General features: G+C 30.4%; 1 protein-coding gene across 2 annotated transcripts; it reads right to left on the reverse strand.

Annotated features, from left to right (window-relative positions):
- Positions 1-1805: 1805 nt before the first annotated feature.
- Positions 1806-27921, reverse strand: LOC134693864 (inositol hexakisphosphate kinase 1-like). Of its 2 annotated transcripts, none has more exons than XM_063554806.1 (6): positions 27789-27921; positions 16762-16981; positions 14530-14722; positions 12141-12322; positions 6577-6752; positions 1806-5764 (listed from the first exon to the last, which is right to left on the reverse strand). In XM_063554806.1, exons 2-6 carry the CDS (start codon positions 16943-16945, stop codon positions 5258-5260), a joined length of 1242 nt encoding a protein of 413 aa, XP_063410876.1. In that variant the 5' UTR covers positions 16946-16981; positions 27789-27921; the 3' UTR covers positions 1806-5257. The 2 variants fall into 2 exon arrangements, with proteins under 2 accessions (XP_063410876.1, XP_063410880.1); XM_063554810.1 differs by lacking the exon at positions 27789-27921 and adding an exon at positions 20346-20477.
- Positions 27922-27988: the final 67 nt, after the last annotated feature.

A 27988-nucleotide genomic window follows, 5' to 3' on the forward strand; every position in this document is an offset into this window, starting at 1 on the left:
TGATCACTGAAGGATAATTATTGCATTGTGAAACATTTGAAGGCTATACTTTAAATTGTAGTTGGTTCAACTTCAATTGCAGACAAAAAAAATAATTCCAATTCTAAATATTTCTTTAAAATTACATCACTGATAGTTTTAGAAAAGACCCCATGCACAATTCATTTAATTTTCTTGACAACTACGATTATACACAGACAAATTATTTTGTAATTTGAATACTTGAGTAAAGATTCCATTGTTAAATTCCTTGAAATGTTCCTATAAATGTATATGATGTTGTGCTGAATGAACTGTCAATGTCATCATGACTTGTTTATCTTTAGTAGTGATATAGTCTGGAAACGTGATAGCTGACACATAGGGGTTTTAATTGCATGAAAGTGATCTTTATCCCAAAAACTAGTACAAAGCCTGCAAACATGATGAAATCCATCTAGGATATGTGGGTTGACTTTCTGGGAATTAGTTTTTATTTACAACCTATGAAATGTCCTTTACTATTTTAAAAATGATGAAATGTACTGGTGTTGATGGTATGAACTGGTGTTATTGTATTGAATAAACAAGAATGTGTGCAACGGACGGAAGAACAAACGCACAGAACAGTAAACATATTGTCCCTCTTCTATCGTAGGTGCATAAAAAACAGACAACCTTCATGAAAATATTTCTTTATTCTGGAACAGTCTTCACCTTAATAATTTAACAATTAAAATAATGCAACATGTAAACGAGACAAAAATGGTTATAACAATACACAAAACAATAAAGACAATATGTAACAGAATCACTTGAATACAGATCATCGGATTTGGAGGCCAAATAAGTTTACAGCTGGGATACTACTGTGGATTCATTATGATTCGTTGGATACCAATTTTCGAGGGTTTCGTAGATACAGGTGAACCACGAAATTTAAATGATCAAATAAACAAATTTTGAATAGGCTCCTATGCAGACTGGCAAAACCAAATAATCATTGTCCATGAAAATGCAACATTTCCTAAGTCCATGAAATTGGAAATCACAAAAATAAATGAATCCACAGTATGAAAGCTTCTTGCTTTCTTCCTTCAAAATGAAACCCTGAAAGTGAGTAAACATGCGATAAGCAGTCATTTAAAATCTGCTTTATTAAAAATACAGCTGTTTATATTTGGTGACTTTCATTATTTTTTCTTTCATGTAAAATGTAAATGAAAATCTTTGAAATGAAGACAAAACTTGAACCAAGATTTGAGTTGTGCTAATCAGGGCTCTGACAATGAAATTAATATAGAGATGACAGGTTATCAAGTGATCCCCAGTAATCATGTTCATTACATATGTAAGTTTATTGGTTGACGTCCAAAAAATAAGTTGTGATAATGTCTTTAACATAGTTCTAAACAATAGATAAAACTAAATCATTTAAAAATTACAAATCAAGGTGATTCAACACTTTTATAAAGACTGAGATCAGAATAATTTGGTAACAGAGGCAACATTATTTTAAATTGCAATTAGAGAGTGAAAAACTATGTACAATTTCCACATTAGGTGGATACATTTGTTATATGTATGTTAACTATTGATAGTGATACATGTATTCACTGAGAGATGGGTATCTTTCAGTTGCTTAATATTTTAAGAACTGCATGTGGATATAAATGTTTAATAATTAGCTTTATATATTATATTTGAAATAGCGATCTAGCCATTCCTATTTTTCAAAACCTTTTCAACAGCTCTAAGGAAACAAACCACACCTTATTTTCTTTGGCATCCAAATCATTCTTGTTTAATAATTGTATCAAGCAAACTACACATAAGCATACACTGTATTGCTTTCCACAAAAAAAAAAATAAGGAAAGTTTAAATGCCCACTTAAACAATCCAATCTTATAAATATTCAATGGATTTTGGAAAGAAATAATAATTTCTTAGATTGTATTTTTTCTGAAATCAGACAATCAAAAATATACAATCAAGGAACAAAAATAACAGCTGTAACCTTATAATGTTATATACAAGGTAGGGTTGCATTACAAACTACATAATATATCCTATACGGTCATTACTGTTAACCATGAACAGAATTACAAGACAGTAAATCAGTAGTACACCATATACTGACTGTGGTGTATAATAAATTGATTCTGATTCCCTAATTTATAGTTCTGTCATATAACAGCAATGATCTGGGGGTCTATGATTATATCTAGAAAAAAAAGATGAAAATAAGATTTTACAAAAAATGCAATCAAGGCAGTGTTTCTAAATTTATATACCCATAAAAAAATTCAACTGATATAACTTATAACCCAACATTACATTTAAATTATGGAAAGACTTCCTTTTGAATGTCTCTTATTGACATAATATGCAAGGACATACACAAAAAAAGGTATGGGGATCAAAAGGAAGCCTTGTCATATATACATTTTATTTTGAAATTCAAATAATCGTAAATACATTGTTATAAACTATACTGAATAAAATTAAATGCAATCTTATGATTGGAATATTTTATAATTTTTATGGTCTGTGTGAACCAGATATTTTGAACAGATATATCATGTTAAGGATGGGTATTTGCGAAAAATACCATTCGAGAGAATGTTGAATTTCACGAGCCGTAAGGCGATGGAAATTCATTCTCAAGACTGATATTTTTCGCAAATACCCCTCATGAACATGATATATCTGTTTAATTACACTGAATGTTAATGTACTCAAATGCATTGATGATCGTGACGTTACAAGCGTTCAGTCCGATAGAGTATTTTTTGGCAAATACCACGGCAGAGAGGGTAAAAAAGGCATATCCTTTTAGCAAATACCCCTGCGGCGTTTAAAATGAAGATATTCATTTTATAACAGTAAATTGGTGAAAAATACACTGGCTATCAACCAATCAAAACCCCGGATTGTTACATAAGGTGTAATTATAAGCAAAACATCATATAATAATTAAGGTCCCACATTTTTACATAGAAAGTTTGTCTATGAGAAAAAAAAATTACAACATCAAAATAAATTCACAAAGAAACAGAAAATATAATTCTTTCTGTCACTAACAAGTGACAGGACCAAGACGGTCAACAATAAGGAACAATAATTTTTTTACATAAATCATTGTCAATTTGTGTTGCAAAGACAACATTTAATATGGCAAATTATACATAGTTTATTTTGCCTATAAGAGGTATCACACTTCATAGAAGTTGCTGCGCTAATCCATATATAACATGAATAATCTGGGTCATAAATATAAAAAAGGTTTTTTGATAATTTTATTAGCTGCTCCAATAGCTTATATTGTCCTTTAAAAAAAAACGTTTCATTATAAATACATTGTAACGACTTTACTGTGGATTTCTGATTATAAGTTGGATACCAATTTTCAGGGATTTTGTGGACATAAAGAAACCATGCATTTCAATGTTCATTGAGACACAAATTCACTATAGGTTTGAATACAGATTTCGATAAAAAAAAAAAAAAATATCCACCATACTACATTTTTTCCTCAATATACAAGAATTAATACCCAAGAAGTTAAATAATCCACAGTATTTCATATATATATATACATTAAATGTTCCTTTTTCTTTTTTAAGAGAAGGGATTCTTTTGAATAAGAAGCACATAAACTTTAGAGAATTGGAATGTAATCACGGTTTATGATCTGCTGTTATATCACAAAATAATGCCTTTTATGTTAACATCAGCCTTGTTGCTTTTTTTTTTCTGTCCTCTTTAAAAATTTCTGATGAAACTTAATTTGAAATTCTAAATGCAGAAAATTAAGTTGCTTAACCTTTATTAGGTTGTTACATTTTATGCCTACTTCTTACTCTCTCTGGAATTTTACCTCTATTCAAAATGCTGCCCTTTAACTTTTATGTTGTTTTGTCTTTATTTACACAGACACATATAAACAAGTTAACAAGTGGATGATCCATCATTTTACAAATCCTTACAATCAGGCAAAGGAAACTTAAGTGTTAATCCAGAACCCATGGAAACAAAAGTGTTAATCCAGAACCCATGGAAACTAAAGTGTTAATCCAGAACCCACAACTTTTATTTTTTCTGAAAGTGACTTTGATTTTAAACCTATTGACACCAAAATCGATACAATCTTCACTTTCCCTCCATCCTTCTTAGCACATAAGTTTAATCTAAATCTAGCAAAGGGTAACAGAACATACCATAAAAACACCATTGAATTTGGACACACTGGCAGAAGGATTAAGATATAGGGATAACTATATGCTCCTGAAATGTTTTCATGGAGCGCAAAATTTAAACAACAATGAAAAGGAAGATTAAATGGGACAATTTTTTAAGTATTATTTTTATACTTATTCATGTAATTAATTAATAATCAATAATCAAGGAACACATTCTACTTCAATCATCTTTGAATGAAATTACAAAAAAAAAACTAAACATGATATAAATTTAACAATATTATAAACATATGAATCATACAGTTGACTCTGTCAATATACACAAATAAAGAACAAGAAATAAATGTGTTACAAATGCAGTCTAAAATCAAACAATCCATTTTAATTGAACTAAACATTGGTATATCTAGTCAAAAAAGAAAGAAGCTTTGGCCAGGAAAGATATTTTTAGATTAGCAAATTCCTAAGTTTGTGAACACTTTCCTAACTTTTAGTACTGTTAATTCAGAAATCATTCTAACTTTTGGTTAATTTACAAATTGTGACTGAGTTAGTAGCACAATACTAAGAACCCACATTTTGATATCTCGCATATATCTGCATTTTCTTATATCATAATAATAAATGAACTAACAAATTTCTGAATTTGCAGTACAAAACAAATGTACAATTACTAATAATAATTAAAATTACCTCCTCAAACTCTTAAAATTATATTTTGGAAGTGGCCTTCCACATATGTTTAATTTGAAAATAAATCGTTACACAATATACATAATTATATGTCTAAATAAGTTTATATTAACCTGAAATAAGGGTCAAATAAGAAACAAACAAAAAACAAGAGAAGTGTTACTTTTTATGAATTGTCTGCAATATGAGTAGAAAAAATTATGTTGTTACTCATTATGGAGTCTGTAATAACACTTTTTACTTGAGCCAGATGTTATAAATGAATAAACAAATACACATTTAACTTGAGGACAGTGTTACACATGTAAAGTTTACTGCAGTTTCATATTTATTAAAATTTAGAAAATTTAACAATGTAAATATTCTACAATACAAGAACCATTTAACTTTCTTGTTTTATCTCAGTAAATAAGTCAATAAGATGACTGAGACCAAATAGATATCCTGAATCAGGGCCATTGTGTACAGTTTTGTCATCCTGTATACCTATATGTGTACTGTGAGCAAAGTCAATCATTCTTATATCTATTTTACAATTGTATGGTCTATGACATGGCTTATCTCCCTTTTGATTATTGTCACAATTGCAGTTGCCTCCCTTTGTTGGTCCATTAGATGATGTACTCTGACCTTTTTCATTATCATTCTGAGAATAATGTCCTTCATACATAAGCAGCAAGGAGCTAGAGTAGAAACGGAATGTGTCTTGCTCAGTTAGAATACGTGACAATCTATGGAGCTGACTAATGATACCATCTATAACATCTGTACGAAGTTCATAACCATTATGTAGAAACTGGTGCAGTGTTTGTTTAAATCCTTCTAATGTTAAAGTTCTCCCATAATACTTATTATGGCAAATATATTTCCCTGTTTTGGCTTGGTACACCTACAAAAGAAAGATGATCAATACACATTGATGAACGTCTGAGCTTTAGAAGTCATACTAAATGAGGATTTAAAGATGCAAAGTCAAAATCTTAAAATTTAGTCCAGAAGAAAATCTAATCAAAATTTCATGTGTTCATGGAACACAGATATCCCTGCTTGTCAATATGCAAGATTCAATGTACTATTCGTCAAACCTTTTGACCTTTTGTTTTTAATGAAATTTGTTCTAGAAGTTGTTATTAAGATTGCAAAGAGTTGGAGTGTGTTCATTGTTCAATAACAAACAGTAATTGGGAAAACTGTAAAAATGAAACCACTCAAATTCAATTTTGATCTGTGTTTCTGGTAATAAGCATTGTGTAAAAGTTTCATAGCATTTGGTTGTGGCAAAGATAATCAAGTGTGTGGATAGGCTGTGGATATGCCAAATTCAGCAATCATTTTCTTTACAAAGGGACATAACTTAGAAAGGTTAAAATGACTCCACCCAAATTTGAAATGATCTGTGTTTGGTGGTTATTACCATTGTGTATTAAAAAGATTCATTAAATTTGGTTGTGGCAGTGGAAACAAATAGAAACCTGTCAAGATTGATGGGACTCTCGCAAAAAAAATCATTACTGGCTTTCCATAGGGTTCTAAACAGTATGTGTTTTGTTCATTGTTGAAGGCTGTGCTATGACCTATAGTTGTTAACTTCTACCTCATTTGGTCCCTGGTGGAGGGTTGTCTTATTGACAATCATACCACATCTTCGTATTTGAATTAAGTCTCAAAAGATTTGTTCTTATGCTATATGACACCACTGACCTGCATCCCACAAAGTCTACTGCCAATTATACTTGAGGTAGATGTCTGACATTTTTTCATGAACCTTTGTTTCTTCTCTTCAGAAACATCGTCACCATGTTGTCTTGTTCCCATTTTCATGTCTAATACACATGGATTCTGAAATTTAGCTGCTACATTTTCCAACAGTATAAATTCTGGACATTGTTAAGAACAAATATTAAAATGAATTCATTTCAGAATAAAACAGATATTGTACAGAAAATCAAACACTTCATGCTTCACAGTATTTGTAAGTGTATGAATTAGTAAACTGAAAGAAGAATGGATCTGAGAATACAAATCCCCCTCCTTTTAAAGCTCTGCATGAGGCAAACTTAAGTTAAGAGGGTGGAAAAGACAATGGGACAAGCAGAAAGATTGGACAGAAAGACAAACATAAGAACAGTTAAGGGTAATACTTAATGCCCCTGTTGTCTACAGCAGGGGCATAAAAATAAATGTTTTATCCCGGTAAAAACAGTATGATTACAGACTGATCAACAGAAAGGTATATGATTTCCTTTACTTTTCATTATGTCTGGTATAAAAATTAACAAAATTAAGTCATAAATGTCGGTTATAGATGAAATTTCCGATCTAATGTGCAGAATGAGAATATTCACCTTTTTATCTATTTACAAAGCTGATATCTTTAGTAGACAATACAAACTAATTCCGTTTATCTTCTGTAATTGCTCTCTGACATTTAAACCTGGAGGACACACAGCGATATTACATAACAATATCTAAGATGATTCTTTGACATTTCTATCAGACTTGCATGACTTATAACCATTAATGATCATTTCAATTCTGATCAATCTTGTTCTAATTACTCAATTTATTATACATTTTGTTTTCTTTGAAAAGGAAAGAAAAATGGATTCTACATTAGAAAATGCCTGTACCAAGTCAGGAATGTGACAGTTGTTATCCATTCGTTTGATGTGTTTGGACTTTTGATTTTGCCTTTTGATTTTGGACTTTCCTTTTTGAATTTTCCTTGGAGTTCGGTATTTTTGTGTTTTTACTTTTTTCTAGGAAAAGCATCTCTACATACTTGATTAAACAAGATGTGGGTCGTCTTAATTTCAGAGCAGTACCACATTGCATCTGTAATATTACTAACATATTTGACTTTAGATTCACAGATTCATATAACTAAGAGGATATATTATAAAGACTGGGTAGTTATCTATGAGATCTGTATAGACAATCATAATACAGCAAGACTTGTGACACTGCAATATGTCTCTTCTAAATTACTGATTGTGAAATATTAATATGTTGAAAGTATTTGAGTGCAGGTACAATTTTACAAGAGAGTATTGCAAACATGAAACACTTTAAGTTATTTATCCTGATAAAAAGTCAATTTAATCACCGATAAAAATGTGAATCAAAAAATCACTAAAGCAGTGTAGTAGGTCAGATGTAATTGTGTCCATGAAAGAAGTTTCTAGAGTAGCTGTTATCTTCTAAGGCATTTGGTCTCTGGTAGAGAGTTGGCTTATTGAAAATCATTTTGCCCTATTAAATTGTTTCTAGACAGTATGGAAAAAGCAGACTCACTGGACATCAAAGTAAAGAAACAGAGGGCGGTATAAATATTTCAAAACAAAAGTTGAAGTAACAGGCTAATTGTAAAACACAGCAATAGAATGAATGTTCAAGAGAGAGAAGAAACAGGAAGGTTTCAATGTAGATGGCTGTTTGATTCTTCAAGAGACAGAAAAAAGAGTTATATGAGTGCCTTTGAAATATAATTATATCATATCTTACTGAAAACAGGTTTAATAACATTTCTTTTAACAAACATGTGTAAAGTGTTTAATTGACCATTACACTGGACAGGTGCAATTTCATGTTGCTTTTAATATCATGAAACAAAAGGTTTGAAAGGTTTAATTTAGTCAGCCAGTTCATGCTTTTTTACAAAATTGAAATAGTGCAGTCTTCAGAAATTTGAGAAACTTTTATAGATCATGGGTTTTTATTTTATTATAAAGTTAACATTGAATTTTACATGTAATGTACAAAGCTGATTTATTTCAACAAAAACACATTTTTTTAGTATTACTTAAAAGAAGACGTGACATGTTTTTTTTTTAACAGTAAACAAAAACATAGAGTAAATGAAGTCAAAATTAAATATGACTGATGTGCCTGATTTTTTGCACATTAGAAGTCATTTGATCACTTTAAAGCTGGATATGACTTGTCAATGACTATAATTGAAAGGTATTTATTAATTATCTATAACTGATTACGATAGATCAATCAGTCTTGTGCTGAGACCACAATCAAACAAGTGCTACATTATCATTATTCTATTATTATTCAGAATTAGAACTATTTTTAATCTCCCAGATTCTCTAATTATAGAAAAGATCTTCAGTGCTACATAACAAATTTGATTCTATTGACTGAACAGAGAAAAATGCCTTCCAGGACATACAGATTTCTTGTGAAATGAAACACTCTGTTTTGTAAACAAATTTCAAAATCTTTTGAACAATAACATTTTATTCAAATTTATGAGCATTGCACATTTTTTATCTGTCCTTTTGGCTTCCAATTAAAAGGTAAAATATTATAACTGAATTTTTTCTATAGTCTATAGGTATAAACCATACATTCTAATAATTACAATAGGTACATTTCCACTTGAGATAAGGGATGAAAACCTATAGTATTTACTTTATAGGTTGTTACTTACACTATTTACATATAATACTACTTAAATCTGGTTATTACCCCTATTTACAGTGAAGGTCAGTACGTAGTACCTACTAGTTATATCAGGGGAAAAGTAGTAGTTACCTGTTGTTAAACTACTTATTGTACAAGGTCAAGTACCAAGGCCTTTCCTTTATTCAATCAAGCAATTAACAACTAGATAGAAAATAGGGGTAATTCTCTTATAAGACATACAATCTGTTCTACTGTCAGTACATATGTACAAGCAGATATATACATGTACAATCATACATGTACTAGATTAGATGTGCACTTTTACTCTAAAAGCTTTTTTAGTGATGCATTTAATACTTCTTATTATATTATCAATGTTTACAATAATATACAAAATATTATTAATTCTAGATTTCAGATTAAATATATAAAAATGTTAGGTCTCTTAGTAGTACAAAAATTTTATGTAGGAAATTATTATACCTGTTTAAAAGATGGTACATATATGTACTTTAAATTGTCAACATTGCCACATCGGTTCATAGACTTTATAGCTATTTTTTTTAATTTGATTCTAAAATACTTTCAATTATTTTTTTTGGGATATTGCACATTTAATGATTTTTATGTTTCCACTTTAGTAATATCAAAGTAAGATATAATATTCAATGCTTTGAAAGGACATAGAATTAACAGTAAATGAAGGTTGACTAGCCATACCTAGACTAGTATACAACTCCTACTAAAGATGTACTTTTTGTCAATTTTAAAGATTAAACCACCTACATATTTTCTACAGAATTTGAAATTTGCTGACAGCATGTATGCTAAATAGGTTTTTGATGATAAAAAGTTATTGGCAATGCATCAGTGATACAAGTCTTAATTATTATATCAGCTTAGTATTAAATCGTAATAAAGCAGACAGGTTTTTTTACGTAATATTAAAATCAAATCAAATACATTTCAAATTGAAAACCAGTAGAAAGATGTACTTTAACAATTTAAAAGACCAAACCATTTCCCAGTTATATATCATGTATATTGATGAAAGTGAAAAGAATATAAAACAAGAATGTGTCCATAGAACACGGATGCCCCAATTGCACTATCATTTTCCATGTTCAATGGACCGTGAAATTGGGGTAAAATCTTTAATTTGGCATTAAAATTAGAAAGATCATATCAGAGGGAACATGTGCACTAAGTTTCAAGATGATAAGACTTCAACTTCATCAAAAACTACTTTGACCAAACACTTTAACCTGAAGCGGGACAGACAGACAAATGGACGGACAAACGAACAAAATACAAACAAACGAATGGAAGCACAGACAAAAAAAACATAATGCCCATAAATGGGGGCATAAAGATTATCAAATTGAAGAAAAGAAATATTTACACCTTTTTTTGTAGACATTTATCTTATTTTTATTGAAACAGTTATATCATGCTTTACAAGGTCTGTGAAACAACAACAGACAACTAATGGCTAGATTTATGCTACAGTGGCTGTACTACAATTATCTGTTTATTCTGTTTTATGAAGGTTTATATTGATGGGGTTGCTATGTTTTGAACTATTGAGCTTACAATTTTAGCTAGAGTCAGGGCCTGCCATTCAGGTTTTATTATTACAATATGTCAGTTGAAAAGTGTAAGACAATATTCTTAACAATCATATCAAAGATTTATATAGGATTCTTCTTAAGTCAGTCACATTGTGTAATCACTTTGTCATATAGATTACCACTAATTTCCTGACATAATACTCCAGTATAATCAATGGTGTTTATATCCTTAGTTTCAAATCTTTTCTATATTAGGTTTAATAATCAATGTATAATTGTATGTAATAAAGAAATATCTTTCAATAACAGTGACCTTCAAGTCTTAATTACATTTACATCCTCTATTTATACTGCTGAAGATAAATACAATGTCATACCCAAACTCAATAGAGGTCAAATAAAGGACAAAAAGAGTAAAAGTTAATTAATTTTTGATAAAAGAGATCAATATTGTTATTTGTTAGGTATATTTTTTTAAGTTGTTTCTAGCAGTTTCAATTAAAATACCTGATATGCATTGACATTTTACAGTCTCTAATAGTAAACTGAAAGTCTCCTGGAATTATGCATGCAAAAGACCTCATGGGATTCACAGCAGATCATATGGTTATAATACCTATATATTGGATTCAGTTGAGAGAGAGATTGAACAACTGGCTGTGGCGATAAAGGGAAATTATAGGGCTTAGAAACAGTCTTTGCAATTGATCACCAAAAAGTTAATGGTCTCAAATAAAATCTTTCTTTTTTAAATGAGAGTAAACTTTTTCCTGAAATTCCACACTTCTAAACCTTTGCTTACATTTCAAAGAAAATAGAAATGGTATCAAAGTATGACTTGTAAGTTTTTAAACAAAATATCTTTCTTTGTCTTGGAAAATAAATACCTGGAAAACATACGTTTAAAAGAGGATTAAAATTTTAAAATTGATGGAAAAAAGCCAGCTTTTTCTTGGAAATCCTTGGTGGGGTCTGGGTTTAAAACACAGATCAAATTCATACCCAATTAATATATTCATATTAAATTTGCGACAGCAACGTCCTTTGTATGTGCATTGCTTTCATTATATTGTGTTTTTCAGATATTTTAAAAGAAAACCTGAAGAAATATGATCATAATAAATATCCTATCTATAACTCAATATATCAATTTTTAGTTATTTACATTTATAATTGAAAACTAGAAAATGTTCAGCTTTCATATGTATATAATAGTTTGACCACAATTTTAAAGAAACCACGATTTTGGACAATATATATATTCACAGAAAAGGATACTACATTTTTTACTATCTTTATCAATCTTCTTCATCTGAGAAATGAGTCGTTTCTGACATTTAACACTCCATGGGTTAACTCCTGTTGTTTTGCCTGACTTCCCAGGATCCATGGCATGGAACATAGTATTTGTCTGTGTACTCACTTCTACACTTCCACTACGTAATAAACGGATACTGGCACTACAATAAACAACAACAAATATATATTATATTTCACTACGTAATAAACGGATACTGGCACTACAATAAACAACAACAAATATATAATATCTCACTACGTAAAAGACGGATACTGGCACTACAATAAACAACAAATATATAATATCTCACTACGTAATAAACGGATACTGGCACTACAATAAACAACAACAAATATATAATATTTCACTACGTAATAGACGGATACTGGCACTACAATAAACAGCAACAAATATATAATCAGTTATTAATAGGTTATCACCTCACCTCACCTATCCTCTTCATGCCGGTCGGCATTTAAGGCCCTGATACATTGTTTCCATCTCACACGGTCTTTAGCTACAGTTCTTGCTGAAGCCCAGCTGTTCCATCCAAGTGATGTGCGTTCTGTCTCTACAGTCCGTCTCCAGGTGGTTTTGGGACGTCCAACTTTCCTTTTTCCCTCTGGTTTCCATGTCAGTGCAACTGAACATATACTGTTGGCATCCATCCTAAGTACATGGCCAATCCATCTCCAACGCCGTTCTATAACATCATTGCTTAGCTTCTTTGTTCCAGCTCTTATGTGGAGGTTTTCATTTGAAATTGTATTGGGCCATCTTATTTTCAATATCTGTCTGAGACATCTATTTTGAAAGGTGTTTAATTTCTTCTTGTCTTGTTCAGTTGTTTTCCAGGTTTCACATCCATACAGTAGGACTGATATGACTAAGCTGTTAAATAACCTGACCTTTGTTTTAAAAGACAGTACCGATGATCTCCATATTTTTCTTAACCTGCTGAATTGGCCTTTAGCTTTCTTGAACCTGTTGTCCATATCATTGTCACAGCCACCTTTTGTTGTAACTATTCCCCCTAGGTAAGTGAAGGTATCGACATCCTCTAGGTCTTTCTCATTTAATTTCACCGGGTTGTTATTCGTGGTATTCATCCGCATAACTTTTGTTTTGGATGCGTTTATCTTTAATCCTATTTTGCTGGCATTTTCTTGAAGTTTACTTGTTTTTAACTGTATATGTTGGAATTTGGAAGATAGTAATGCTAGGTCATCCGCAAAATCAAGGTCCTCTAGTTTGGTGGTAAATTTCCATCTAATTCCTGTTTCATGGTCTTTTATTATTTGCTTCATGACATATCTATCATGGCTATCAATGGCTATCAGAAATAAGAAGCCAGACATCACGCATCCTTGTTTTACTCCTGTTTTTACTTTGATATAATAGGTTATCATATGATTTATATTGAAATAAAGCATATTGTACATCATTTTCCTATTTAATCTTGACCATGAAATGCTGAAAAAATCACATACCATGGATGAAGGAGATCAACAAGAGGCTCAATAGAGCCTGGAACACTTATCTTGTTCACTTCCCAATTGTAGAAATTGCTGGCTTCAGCCTGGCTGCTTTCACATGACTATATGTCTTTATCATTTAATATGTTTCTTATGTTCATGATGTTTCATTTTTTTCTTATTTCAGAAGATATATTATAAAACTATATAACTATAAAGTACACACAAGATTTCAACCAAAGGAAACATTCAGAATTCCTGATATCTTTTTTTTAAATGACTTTCTACATGGATTAAAGCAATTGACAATGTGCATTTTGGAGATTATTTGGGCCTCTAAAATTCACTTTAGTACAAATACTCTTCAAAGATTCGACATTGTATTCTACAATAAGAGAACATTTAGAATACATGTTACTTTAGAACCATTGAATGGAATCCTTAATTCTTATGGTATCTTTGTCATTCATTTGCAGCTATTTAAATAATTGTTTGCTGAACATAAAGTGTATCCACTAAAGGGCTTATCAAAATCAAAACTAATACAATGTAGAAAGATTTCTAACATTATATAATCTATTTGATAAGGCTGTATCATTCTTGATATACAGGAAGTATTTTGACCAATATGTTTTGCAAACAACAGTTGCAATTGAAAGACAGGGTAACACCCAAAATAATGTCTCTATTAGTTTTAAAATCAAAAGTATTTTATAATTCTCCAACCCTTCCCCAATACCTCTAAACAATATGGAATACACAAACATACAACTGAGTTAAAAAGAAGTATTAAGACCAGTGTAACAAAAGGTAATATAAGAGAAATTCTAAAACAAATGACAATGATACAAATTAACAAGGATTACTTTTGCTACTGTTTTACAATACATACCTTGTATTAGGGTCACTTTCTTTTTTCTTTTTATCTCTAAGTATGACAGGAATGTCCTGGTCACTACTGCTGGACTCAGGAGATGACCGACAACTAGATACTGGGGATTTCTTGTGATCCGAGGTCTCATAGGGGTAACCCATATATGTTATATAACCATCACTATCCTCTTTTAACTTTACTTCTATCAAACCTGTAAATTTATGTAAAATAGAAATCCATTAGTACGACCTTCCATACAAATCTTCTATACCATGTTTTGATCATCAACAAACCACCATTACTTTTATCATAAAAAGAAAAAAGTCACTGCATTGGACTACAGTGCAATTTTTTTAGTAGGTAAATGTTACAGATGACATAAGCTAGATACACTCTTTAGCATTTATTGATGAACTTGAAAAAGCTCTACACATTGGAAAAATGAGTAAAAAATAAGTCAAAATATGTCCAAATTAGGATGTACACATCATCTGTGAGTGTATCAAAGTTTAGCTACTGTACTGGTTACAGAATATAATATTAACTAGTCTATGAGTTTTGGAAAGACACAGTCAAGGGGTTTACCATATCTGATCTAGCCTAAGGCAATTTAGGCAATACAAATAAAATATGTGTTCTTTAGAGACCAAACTCTAATAAAAGCATGTTAGAGTATGAGACACTGAATATAAACACTGAAACAGCATTCTTCCATAGAGTGAGACTCAATTGTGAACAATGAACCACGACAAGCAAGCAATGCCCTCCTTCTGACGTAATTTCACAGCAATTTTTTTCGATTGATTGATTGTTGGTTGCTTTACGCTGCATAAGTACACAAAGGCTATATCTCGGTGAGAGCTAATTCGAATATTTTAACAATTTGAGGATCTTGACTACCCATAAGGTTTTTGCACAGATCTTTAAAATTTAAATCTTCAGACCTTGTAGCTATATATATATATATATATAGTTATCGTTAAAGAAGTTTCATGGTGACACCACTTTTACTCTATATTTTATTACCTTTACTGTGATTTATTACCCAAGATATTCATTCAGGCTATCATTTTGGCAGATATTTCTAAATTTATTTTTCTCTCATGCATAATGTACATCTATATATATATATAAAATTTATTCATGAGTGAAATGTAATGTTAATATCATATACACTTTAAAATAAAAGTACCAAAAACCTAGTTAACACAATTCTTCAGTACGCATATAAATTTTGCTATATTCAATAATTGATAACCAAATTGACTAAACGTTTAAATGGTTTACTTCGTGAATCGTAATGAAGTTTCGTGTTGACATCATGTGTATACTGTTCAACAAACCTATCTTAACCTAATAACCTAATATTTACTGCTTGTATCCACTTCATTGGTCTCTGCTGGAGAGTTGTCTCATTGACAATCATACCACATCTCCTTATTTATATCGTCCTTTCAACAAAAGCTAAATATATATCAAAATCTTAATTTCAATTCACTGTTGAATCTTCATTTTGACGCCATGCTTATAAATAAAAAAAAAAGATGTGGTATGATTGCCAATGAGACAACTCTCCATGAGAGACCAAAATGACACAGAAATTTACAACTATCAAAAATTACTTTAAATCTTAAAACTTATTTAAAACTTGTAGAGGCGGGGCATAGACACACTATTTCTCTACAATCAGAAACTGTTTTTAATTTAAAATAACTTTTCATCTATTTAATAGTGACCATTTTAACCCTGTTTTAAGAAGCACCACCCAAATATTAACAGCGATGACTATGCATTACCTATACTACTGAAACATGTAATAGTGATGTCATGATATGTAAGTCAAACAACAGACTGAAACATGTTACAGTATGTCATACATTTATAATGTAGAAAAATTTGTTTCTGTAGAATTTTATCTTTATGTGAAACGTACATGTGCATCTATATACATAATTACTCTTTGTGTAAATAAGTATTTCTATACATAAAATAATACAAAGATAAGAAAAAAAATAATATACATTATAGTGTAGTAAATTTCTGTCACATGAACTACTGTACATTTATTATTGCGATATTGTCATTTTAGACTAAAATGTGAATTTAATTTTTGTGATATGGAGAAAAATCCTGTTTAATTAAAATAAAAAAAATTAAAAATTGCCAGTTAAATAATTGCGATTATAAACATTGCAATAATTTCTGAATTTGCAGTAGTCTTGAATTTAAAGCTTAGCATAAACTATGTACCTCTATATTCAGGTGTAAATTCTTTAAGACTTTTAGGCATGTTCAGATAGAAATAGTGCTCCCTTGGATTCAGTGGTTTACATAATGTTGTATCATTAAAGCTCATCACACTGGTGCTGCCACCTACTTGGTGGCTGAACGGCTGTAACTGTACTGCATCCATCACATTAATAACTTCTGGCATAGTGATATCTTGTATAGCCTAGTATTATTTTATAATCTAAAAAAACAAACATGAATATCACATTAATAACATCCTTAATCTAATTGGTCCTTTACTTCAATCAATTGTCACATATTACTACTGGATTACAAATGCTTTGATCTACAAATATCGTAACTGATATAGTAGGAAGAAACACTCAAGCTTTAAACTTGTCAACTGGTGAAGGTCCATATTATAATGTGAAATCATGGGAAGCAAAAACATGTTGTTTTTATCTTTTTTTGTACACTGATTTTGTCTCTCAATTTCAATCTTACTTATTATGACGACTTTATGCACTGAAAACCCTTTTAATGCTTCATACGGAAATAATTCAATATTATCTAATATTGACACACTGATATTTGACCTATTTATGGTTTCTTACTGGTTTATAAATTTATTTCTTTATCATATCTACCCTCATGTTCTTTTTTTGAATTGCCATGACTGTAGAATGGCAGGACGTAAGATATAATATTTTGAACTAGACTTCCTGAGAATGATTGTGGTTTAGGTAGTTTAGTTTGAATTGGCCCAGTGTTTTTAGTTACATTTTAATAAATCTGTTTGCTTGAAGATGTATTAAGACAGATGCTAAGCTATACATGTGAGAAAAGCTTCATTGTTTTTACTTCTCATGTGAGATAAAAAATGAACACACAAAGAACGAGCTTTGCTCATTGTTGAAAGCCTTACAGTAACATGAGGATGTCAATTTCTGGGTCATTTGGTCCTGTGAAGAGTTGTCTCATTGTCAATCATACCTCATAATTTTGTTTATAAGCAAATGCGGTGAAATTCCATTTAGATCATCTTTAAATAGGTCTAACTTAAACTGTGAAGTCATACTTTAACCTTTGTCAAACAGTACATCACTACATGTTTTTTGTAATATTAATGTTCTTTATATAGGCAAAGCATGATTGTACAAATAGATGGTCCTATGTTCACCTCTGATTCATCTCCAACATTCAATAACAAAATTTGGGAACCTTGCTCTATTTATTTGTTGATTGTACATATGAATTCAGATTTCCCCAAATTTGATACAAATTTATTCTTCTATTTCATGAAGTGTACGTCGAATGCTCACTAAGTGAAATGCACTTTTTTTGTTAACCACCTTTAGGTTTTTAATCTTTCAATTATTGCTAAAATGGCTTTGAATAAAATTGTTAAAATAATAAAAATGAAATGTTTTGAACCATTTTTAATCATTTTTAACATTTTCATAGATATTTAAAACATGAACTATTGGAAAGCAATTTGGTATTTAAAACAACTGATTATAGTATAGTGACAGTCAAGTTCTTTGATAATTCTAAGCCATTAGGCTGTGTTACCTTTCAATTTTACAACAAAGGAAATCATTTGAACAAACATATAGGCAAATTAACTTTCACTATAATTAAAAAAAATTATAATCAAGAACAAACTTCAGTGTGAATAATTTACTCTAAACTATAGATATTTACCATTATTAATTAAATTATTTAACATCTCCATATTCACATGAATGAAGAAAAATGTCATTATAATTTTAATGTCGGTTAAAAGTTCTTTAGAGCTTATGTTCTCAGTTTATATACTTTGCCGACTCTATATAAAACTTATTATTGTAACTTTACAACTGTGAATATTACACTGTAAAAAAATCCACCTCTACAGGCTTTATTATAGAAGTATAAGATAAAATCCTCAACTACAATACTATCATACACAGTGATACTTGTTTATACATGTAAATGTAATCAATGGTCAAATAGAATTATACTCATCTAAGATTGGTGAATTTATACCACCAAACCATGGGAACAGTATAACTATCCTCATTGTAATGTCTCAAGGAAGTACAAAAATTGATTTATTCGGAGAACTCAATATTAAGAAGATTTTTCAAAAGTGTTTTGTATTATATCAATTACTTTTTTGGGATCAAAATATAGATTCTTGTTAGTCAATCAAAGGTAAATATTAAAGTAGGATTGGAACTGGTGAAGTTATCTGACAAAAATAAGTAGACAATATAGATACAATGTATTTTCTATTTAATTTTATGCAAAAAAGGAAATGGAGTTGTTGATTTATTTTTTGTTTACACCTATGAACAGCATACCACCTGAATGAAAGAAATGTCATACATGTACAAATACCACACTCTTAATTAGGTCCAGTGAAGATACCTACATCGTCTAACTTAACAAAAACTATCACTTTCACTAATATTAATGCACATATAGTTCTGACACTTAAAAGTTGATAGAGGAAAAGTGACAGAAGGATTAACAAATAGAAAGAAAGGAGGAAGGAAGAAAGGAAAGAAGATAAATAAAGGAAATGAAGATAGTTTTATATAACCTCAAAACATATGACGTAAAAAGTAAACACCCAATTTATAGTAAACTGGTTAAGGCTTGCTATATGCAGTAACGTTTTTCCTCATTGTTGATAGCCATACAGTTACTTGTAATTGTTATATCTTTGTTTTTTTAGTCTTTATGGATAATTGTCTTAAACATGTTAAAGGCAATCATACCACACCTCTTAAATTTGTACATAATGTTTTAACAACGAAAGTCATCAGTATTTTGTGAACCTCTAAACCAAATTGGATAAAACAACAGCAATGCCTTTGGTTTAACTTATCATTTTCTTATAATACTGCATCCTACAATCTACATTTGGTCTAATACATAGCACCGATACAATGTATATAAATCTATTCTTTTCCAAGTCTTTATCATATCTGAATAATATTTACTTTTTGTACAACCATGTTAAAATTTAAACCTTTTGATTTTAATATTTAAACTGACATCTTAATTCCTGGAATTAAGTTATTTCAGAGTTTTACTTTGAAGATAGGTTACAATTTGAAATCAAATCATGAAATTCAAGAATAATTTATTCCTATTACCTTCTTTTACCATGATTCAAATGTTATAAAGGTGTAAATTACATTTCTTAGAAGTTTTTACTGAGTGTACCTGAACCAGGATGGGTACATTTATTTATAATAACAGTTATTTTTTCACTAAATAGATGCTAGATAAAACCTGACAAGGAAAAGTAACACTTGGCCAGTGAAAAGCTGATTTTAGTGGTCCAGCGCAAATTTGCGTCTTAACACAGTCCATGATATCTAAGGCATGAAAATGGAATATAAATTTACAATTATAACATGTTTATCATGTAAATAAATCATTTTAAAATATATCTCCTTTTGAAATCCATTCGAATTCATGATTCAATAATATTTTTATCTTAAAATTTGATAAAATACCCCGAAAATGTACTGGTATACCATAAATTATTAGAAATAAAATAAGTCAATAAAAAACATTTCACAATACTGAAGAAGACAATAAAATGTTACCTGTTATGTTAAGTTTCCCTTGACATGTGGAGTCACTGTTTACTTTTGTAAGTTTATAATACGACGAATGTTTGCAGTTACCTTACTTTCTATATATCATCATGGTCACATGACAAAACAAAAAAGATAAAAATATAGTGATCAATAAAACCAAGGTAAAAATAGACCAGTTGTAGAAATCGTGTTTGGAAATGTTTTAATATACCGTGATAGACAAATTAATTACTACTTATAGTTACACTTTAATAATGAAAACATAATGACATTGATTAAAAATAACTTAATCTTACAGCTATAGACATGTTAAAAACACCTTGTTAATAGTGTGTATATTGTTATGGTTTAGGACAAATACTTATATTTTTTATATGATATAATATTAAATAATTTCATTAATAAGTAAATATGAATATACATATATGTATTAGATACACCATTGAGTGTTATCTCAGGTAGCCAGATTGGAAATTTATCTTAAATTACACCAAGAAATAACTGTATATATATATATATTTTACTATATATATATGCAGAATGATAGTTTTCCATAGTTTAGGAGGGTTTTTTTCAGCTATTGACTATATATTAGAAAATGTAGGGTATCCAATTTCATTTAAGTCATCTTAGTCATCTTGGTGTTAATAAATGTTAACTGGTGGCATATACTTTCATTAGCATGATGTGGTATGATTCCAAATAAGAAAACTATTGACAAAGATGTTACCAATTACAGTTACCTTATGTATGTTTTTGTACTTACTACATGTTTTAAAACGTGCATTTTTAATTATCAAAACATGATGCGCCCACGTAAACTCATAAAACTGTCTGTTTCACATATGGTCACCTTATCTATATTTTTGTATTTACTACATGTATATATTGAAACGTGCATTGTTCATCATGAAAACATGAAGGGATCATGCACAAAATAAACTCATGAAAATGTTTAGTCACCTGAAAAATGAAAAAATAGTACTTTTGTACTTAATATTTAAAATGTAAACCTTGGTAGATACATTGTCATTTATTTGACACTGATATGTTATCACCCTGAATAAGCATGTAATATTTGCCACTGGGTGTAAAGCAGTCATCAATCAATATGAAATTGTTTGACAAAAATAATGGAATTATGACAAAAAAATAAAGAAAGTGGATTAATTTTATTTAATTGTTTATTTTTATTCTTTATATATACATTGTACATATATATTTAATCTGGAAATTAAATATGTAAATATTGTATTTACATTTATTTCTTGTCAATTCAACATGTGTTATTGTTTACATTATCATCATCAGCTGTTTATTCCATTTCTTATCTATCTAAAGACCGCCCATATCCAAATAGGTTTAATTGCTGTAAGGTTGTTATATTTTCTAGGTCATCCCCGGTCTTTAACAAGCCCAAGATTTATACTTAAAACAGAAAAGGTACATGTATCTAACCATGGATTCTGAAATATTATTTCATTTTACTTTCATGATCTCACAAAATAAATGAAAGAAAATCAAAATTATAACAAAATGTAACCATATCTATACATATTGTTTTTATTAACATGCAACCTGATATACCGTAATATGAAACATATTTTATAATGTCAGCAAATTGGCCAGCCTTCATAGGCTTTATATGATGCACTATACTTCTAAAGTTCTCATAACTATCTAAATAAACTACTAAGTCTTTTAACTTAGTTGGGGAAATTACTAATTTAAAGGTGAACGTGTGTATTTCTTATGCAGGGTATCATTAAAAATAGTCAAAAACAACATACATGTTCTACGTATTCAAGGTGAAGGGCAGTTGATCTATAAAAAAGAGAATGTCATTTAATATCCAAAATTCGCAATAAAAACATTTCATTTGGTGTGAATGTACTGTAAATGACTGTATTTAAATCGTTGTCATCAGCTTAACTTGTATGCACTTTAAAAAACTTTTTATAGTTGAATGATAGATAACTCTTGAACTTTCCTGCATCATCATTGCATATTTTAAATATATTCAGTATATGGGAACTCTACATAGAAATTAGAATATAAGAAGATGTGGTATGAGTGCCAATAAGATAACTCTCCATCCAAATCACAATTTATAAATGTAAACCATTATAGGTCAAGGTACAGTCTTCAACACAGAGCCTAGGCTCACACAGAACAGGAAGCTATATTTATATTATACATGTACATGTATATGTGAACATAAACAAAACTGCATACCAAAATATTGATAGTTTGAAGTGGTGAGAATCAATAGAGATCAATAGAGAAGCAGCTGTCACTCCCTATGGGATTCAATAATTATCTTCAATGACATCTCACACAAGATAGTAATCTGTTTAACAATCTTCATGTGTAAACAAAAATAATAACTACATTAGTAAATAAGAATGTAATGAAAAACATCATTGAAAACCCTATCTTTAAACCTAACATACATGTATAATATACAAAAATATATCCATTGATTTCAATAACAACTAGAACACACCCGCGAAATCACTGGCATTTACAGCTTGGTTAAAGGTATGTAAACTGTTGTAGGGAAAATTTTTGTAAAAGATTTTATGTCTGGACAATATCAGAAAAGGTACCAAAAGATATAGGTGCTTGAATACAGGACAATTATTTTAAGCCCCCTCCCTTTTTTCAAAAGTCTGTTATTTTTTTTCTTCTGTTGAATTCCACGATTTTCGCGTTTCTGTAATCTGTGAACATATGACTATTACAATTAAAGTGTTTTTGCTATTAACTATCAATTCCTTTCTTCTCCACGGTGATCAATGCTATTTTACATAGAAAGTCTCTCTATATATATATAATAGGAGTACAATCATAGTATACATGCAAAATAACCTGAAAATAATTGTCCTGTCCCTGAGTAATAGTAAAAACTTAACTAGAGGCTCTAAGGAGCCTGTGTCATTCACCTTGATCTATGTGAATATTAAACAAAGTACACAGATGGATTCAAGACAAAATTGTGGTTTGGTGATGGTGATGTGTTTGTAGATCTTACTTTACTGAAAGTCTTGCTACTTACAATTATCTCTATCTATAATGAACTTGGCCCAGTATTTACAGTAGAAAATGTAGTAAAATTTTATAAGTTTTGTGAAAATTGTTAAAAAATGACTATATAAAGGGCAATAACTCCTTATGGGGTCAATTGACCATTTTGTTCATGTTAACTTCTTTTTAAGTCTTACTTTGCTGTACATTATGGCTGTTTACAGTTTATCTCTATCTACATGTATAATAATATTCAAGATAATAACCAAAAACAGCAAAATGTCCTTAAAATTACCAATTCAGGGGCAGCAACCCTACAACAGGTTGTCCGATTCATCTGAAAATTTCAGGGCAGATAGATCTTGACCTGATAAACAATTTTAAGTATGTTTGAGTTATAAGCCAAAAACTGCATTTTACCCCTATGTTCTTTTTTTAGATGTGGTGGCCATCTTGGTTAGTTGGGCAGGTCACCGGACACATTTTATAAACTAGATACCCCAATGATGATTGTGGCAAAGTTTGGTTTAATTTGGCCGAATAGTTTCAGGAGAAGATTTTTGTAATTTAAGTTAACGACGCAGGATGACGTCAGACGCAAAGTGATGGGGAAAAGCTCACTTGGCCCTATGGGCCAGGTGAGATAATAAAGGGCTGCGCTTTAGCCCATGATACGCCTGTTGCTCTTTTAACTTGTCTTTTATGCTTTAAATGAATTTATATGATCAACTAGAAATAGTGTGAGCCCTGTCAAATCCCCCCTCCTCAAATAATAAATAAAAATGCACAAAAAAATTATGTGAAAGTGTTAGTTATTGTCCCAAAATTGGGAAATCCCCCCTTTTTAAGCAAAAAAATCATAAATGTAAATCTGAAATTTATAAAAATTGAAAGGGAGCTTACATCAATAGATATAAACAATTCACCAAAGTTTCATGGACATTGGTGAAAGCCTTTTTGAGTTATTGTCTGAAGTGTTAAAACCCCCCCCTTTTTTTTTTATGAATAAAGCCCCATAAATCCAAAACTTAAAATCTGAAATTTATAAAAATTGAAAGGGAGCTTACGTCAATAGATATAAACAATTCACCAAAGTTTCATGGACATTGGTGAAAGCCTTCTTGAGTTATTGTCCGAAGTGTTAAAAATCCCCCCTTTTTTATGAATAAAGCCCCATAAATCCAAAACTTCAAATCTGAAATTAAAAAAAAAGTAAAGGGAGCTTACGTCAATAGATTTAAACAATTCACTTAAGTTTCATGGAAATTGGTGAGAGTGTTTTTGAGTTATTGTCCGAAGTGTGGACGACGGACGGACAACAGTATACCATAATATGTCCTGTCTAAAAGACGAGCGTAGTATAAAAATCAAGTCTTGTGTATGATCATGACTTAAAAGTCGGTCTGATGACAAAAACAATCTCCAGACGTCTTTTTTTCCGTTTTTCTCCCAAAATAACCCAAACTGAATAATCATAAGAATGAATGGATGACAAATGCGACTACATGTATGCACAGTACCTTCAGGACACAGAGGTATGATGATTTATTTATTGCAGAAGGAAGTGAAGCAACACACAAAATGAGGTCTTCTTGTTTTAAAGTATAGAAAGACATTAACCTGTTCCTTAAACAGTTGTTAGTCTTTGAACAAGCCAATGGCACAATGTTCTAATGAAATTTCTTTATTCTGGAAGATATGTTTTGTTTTTGATTTTGAAAGACATATCACCATAATCACCCTACATGGACACAATATTCTTCAGGTCTACCAGTCTTTGCTCTTCCTCCTATTAATCAATGAATGTTTTTTCAAGGAGGAATATGGTGCATGAATTGTATTAATAGTGACAGTGTACATGAAGATACATGTAATACAGGCAACAATAAATGTTTGCTTGAAAAACTTTCTACTGAAGATTAGGAAAAGAAGAACAAAATTGGAAAAACAAGTGCAACATAAGAACATTAGCCAGAGATACATGTACATTATCCAAGTATACATGTATATGTATGTTCAATGAGATGATCTCCCAAAAGCACATGCTTCTTCAAAAACATTTTATTTTCTTTCATCTGTATATATATACATGTATAGGGGTTGGATAAATTAGATTACTCCATAGTTTCTGTAAACCTCTAACCCTGTATGTTTTTATAAACATTCATTATAAAAATTAAGATGTGATGTGAGAAAGTACCCGTAATGAAATCATACAAAGTATTATTAAGGTTTTTGGACAGAGTATTTTAACAAGTTTGTTACACATTTATGCATCTATATTTACTTGTTACTGTTTTTCTATCAACATGATCAACAACATGAATTCATTTTGTCCATGTCAGCAGGGACTAATTCATTGTGTTCATGTCAGCAGGGTAAAAACAAACTTTCCATCGTATAACCTGTCCTTGAATGATTTAACAGTAAATATAATAGCCCCTTATTTGATAGATGTACATGTAGCTAATGAAGATCATTAATCATAAAGGAGATGCATCAAACGAACCTACAATCAAACTCTGCATTAAAAAGGGAGAGATCACCTTTTATCGACACTGTTGTATTTTATGTACTAAATAATTTATATCATTAAAAAAGTAAATAACACTCAAAGATAAAGTATATATTCTCCTGTTATCATGGTTATTGGACATTCCAAAACAGGTGTGTAGAATACTGGAATAAAATTTTGTACCAGTATTCATCCTATTCTGGATTTTAAAAATACACATCTTCACATGCATTTTGTACATGTATGAGGTATGGGTAGGCAAACATTTTTTTATTAAGGTTGCAAAACAGTAAAATGGAAAGACATGACAAATTGCTAGATAATCAAATGATGACATGTCATACATAATTGTTAGCACTTGGGTTTACACTACGTACTGGTCCATAATGTAGCTTTCCTGTCAGTCACTTCCCTTTTTTCTACCATCAGTGATAACTTTTTGGTAGTGTCTGCATGACACCACATGTATATTTTATGTTTCATTCACAATCAGATGAGATTTTATTATTCGGGTATGCATAGCCTATAAAGCCCTTTTCGGCCACTTGTCCCTGCACATGGGTTTGCGCAGACACTGCTTAAGGTTCATCATAAGGAATTGAAAAATATGGCCGTGTTTACACCTCAAAAATTACTATGAGTACAGACAAACTGGTACATTCAGGAAAGTTTTAAGGCATGGCAGGAACTAGATATATAAAAGTTATATGAAGTCTACGTTTCAGAAAATGAAAAACTTACCTGCATTTTGATGTGCATTTTTTTCCAGTCTGCAGAAGATAGCAAAATAAACAAACACCCGAGTTTCATTTGATACGGTCCACTCAGTTACACAGTTTAAACCTGTTAAATCACCTATTGTTTACAGGTGTCTATTGTCCATCTATTGTCCATTTAAATCAATACTACTCACAACATTGATTATATGAGGGGAGCTTCTCAATCGTTTTCACTACTTAGTTATTTTTTGCACCTTCTGCAGGAACGAAAAAAAATGGATAGCAAAATCTAGAAAAGTTAATAATTTTCTGCAACATAAAATGCATTCAAAATTTATATATCTAGTTCCTGCCATCCCTTAAAACTGTTGCAGGTGTATAGGTTAGTCTGTACTCAGAGTAAAATTTGGGGTGTAAATACGGCCATTTTAGCCAAAAGGTTATGATGAACCTTAACATTTTAATGACATAATGTTCATGCATTTAATTTTGCCGACTTGATTGAACATGTTGAACATATCTGGGACTACTTATTGTCCAGTATTACTCAGCCAGGAAAATATCCTATTTCTTTAGTATTAGAATGGAATACTGGTGTATACCAGTATATTGAAGTACTTTTCTTATTGTTTACAATACACTGTATCACTATTTGTTCGCCATTACTGGACATCACACAGGTTCCTGTATATTGTTGACGTCATTGTACAAAATATCTGACGCCACAATGGGAAAGTGATGACGTTAAACCTTCAAAACTTGGACAGCTTCTGTTTACTTGTTATATAACATGCCAACTATAAATAAAGCTTTGAATTGAATTGAAGTTGGACAGATTCTCTGGTCAACCAGGAATTGCAATGAGGTGTATAGTCAATATCTGAATATACCAGTATACAAATGTATACCACTTGTAAAAATTTGCGAGTTCAGGAAATCGAATTATTTGAACTTCTTCATATTTTATTTTTAAAATAAAATTAATGTATTATTGATCCAGAATTAATTTTACACTCCTACATAGGAGTCTACTCCTGTATTCGGAAGAAGAATGTGGAGAGTGGTCTCTCATTCTTGACCGTGCAGTTGCACCAGTAAATTGTATAATGACATATATATGTAGCGTGTGCCTCCGCTGCTCACTAGATAGTGCAATATATGGATAATCTGTCATGCAATCTTAATTACCTTGGCTTCTTCAATGCATCGTCTTCATGATTATTTTCTACATTGTTTTCTGCGTGCAGATTTTTGGTCGTTTACATAGAATTTTATACAGGAAATCAAAACGTTAAAACAAGGGACGTAATGCCTTGGATGTGACAAAAACAAGGGGTCTACTTGTTCTTTTGAATCTGATTGGCTGGTGGGAAATATATTTTATCTTA

This window comes from Mytilus trossulus, chromosome 1, assembly GCF_036588685.1.
Source record: "Mytilus trossulus isolate FHL-02 chromosome 1, PNRI_Mtr1.1.1.hap1, whole genome shotgun sequence".
Lineage (NCBI taxonomy): Eukaryota > Metazoa > Mollusca > Bivalvia > Mytilida > Mytilidae > Mytilus > Mytilus trossulus.

Excerpts from the sequence above, each read along its gene's own strand:
- LOC134693864 (XM_063554806.1), bottom strand. The coding sequence starts at position 16,945 with ATGCCAGAAGTTATTAATGTGATGGATGCAGTACAGTTACAGCCGTTC. Across the intron at positions 6,753-12,140 it reads TAAAGATAGTAAAAAATGTA|AATTTATACTGTTGGAAAAT; the intron begins GTATCCTTTTCT and ends AACAATGTCCAG. Across the intron at positions 5,765-6,576 it reads GTAGACTTTGTGGGATGCAG|GTGTACCAAGCCAAAACAGG; the intron begins GTCAGTGGTGTC and ends TTTCTTTTGTAG.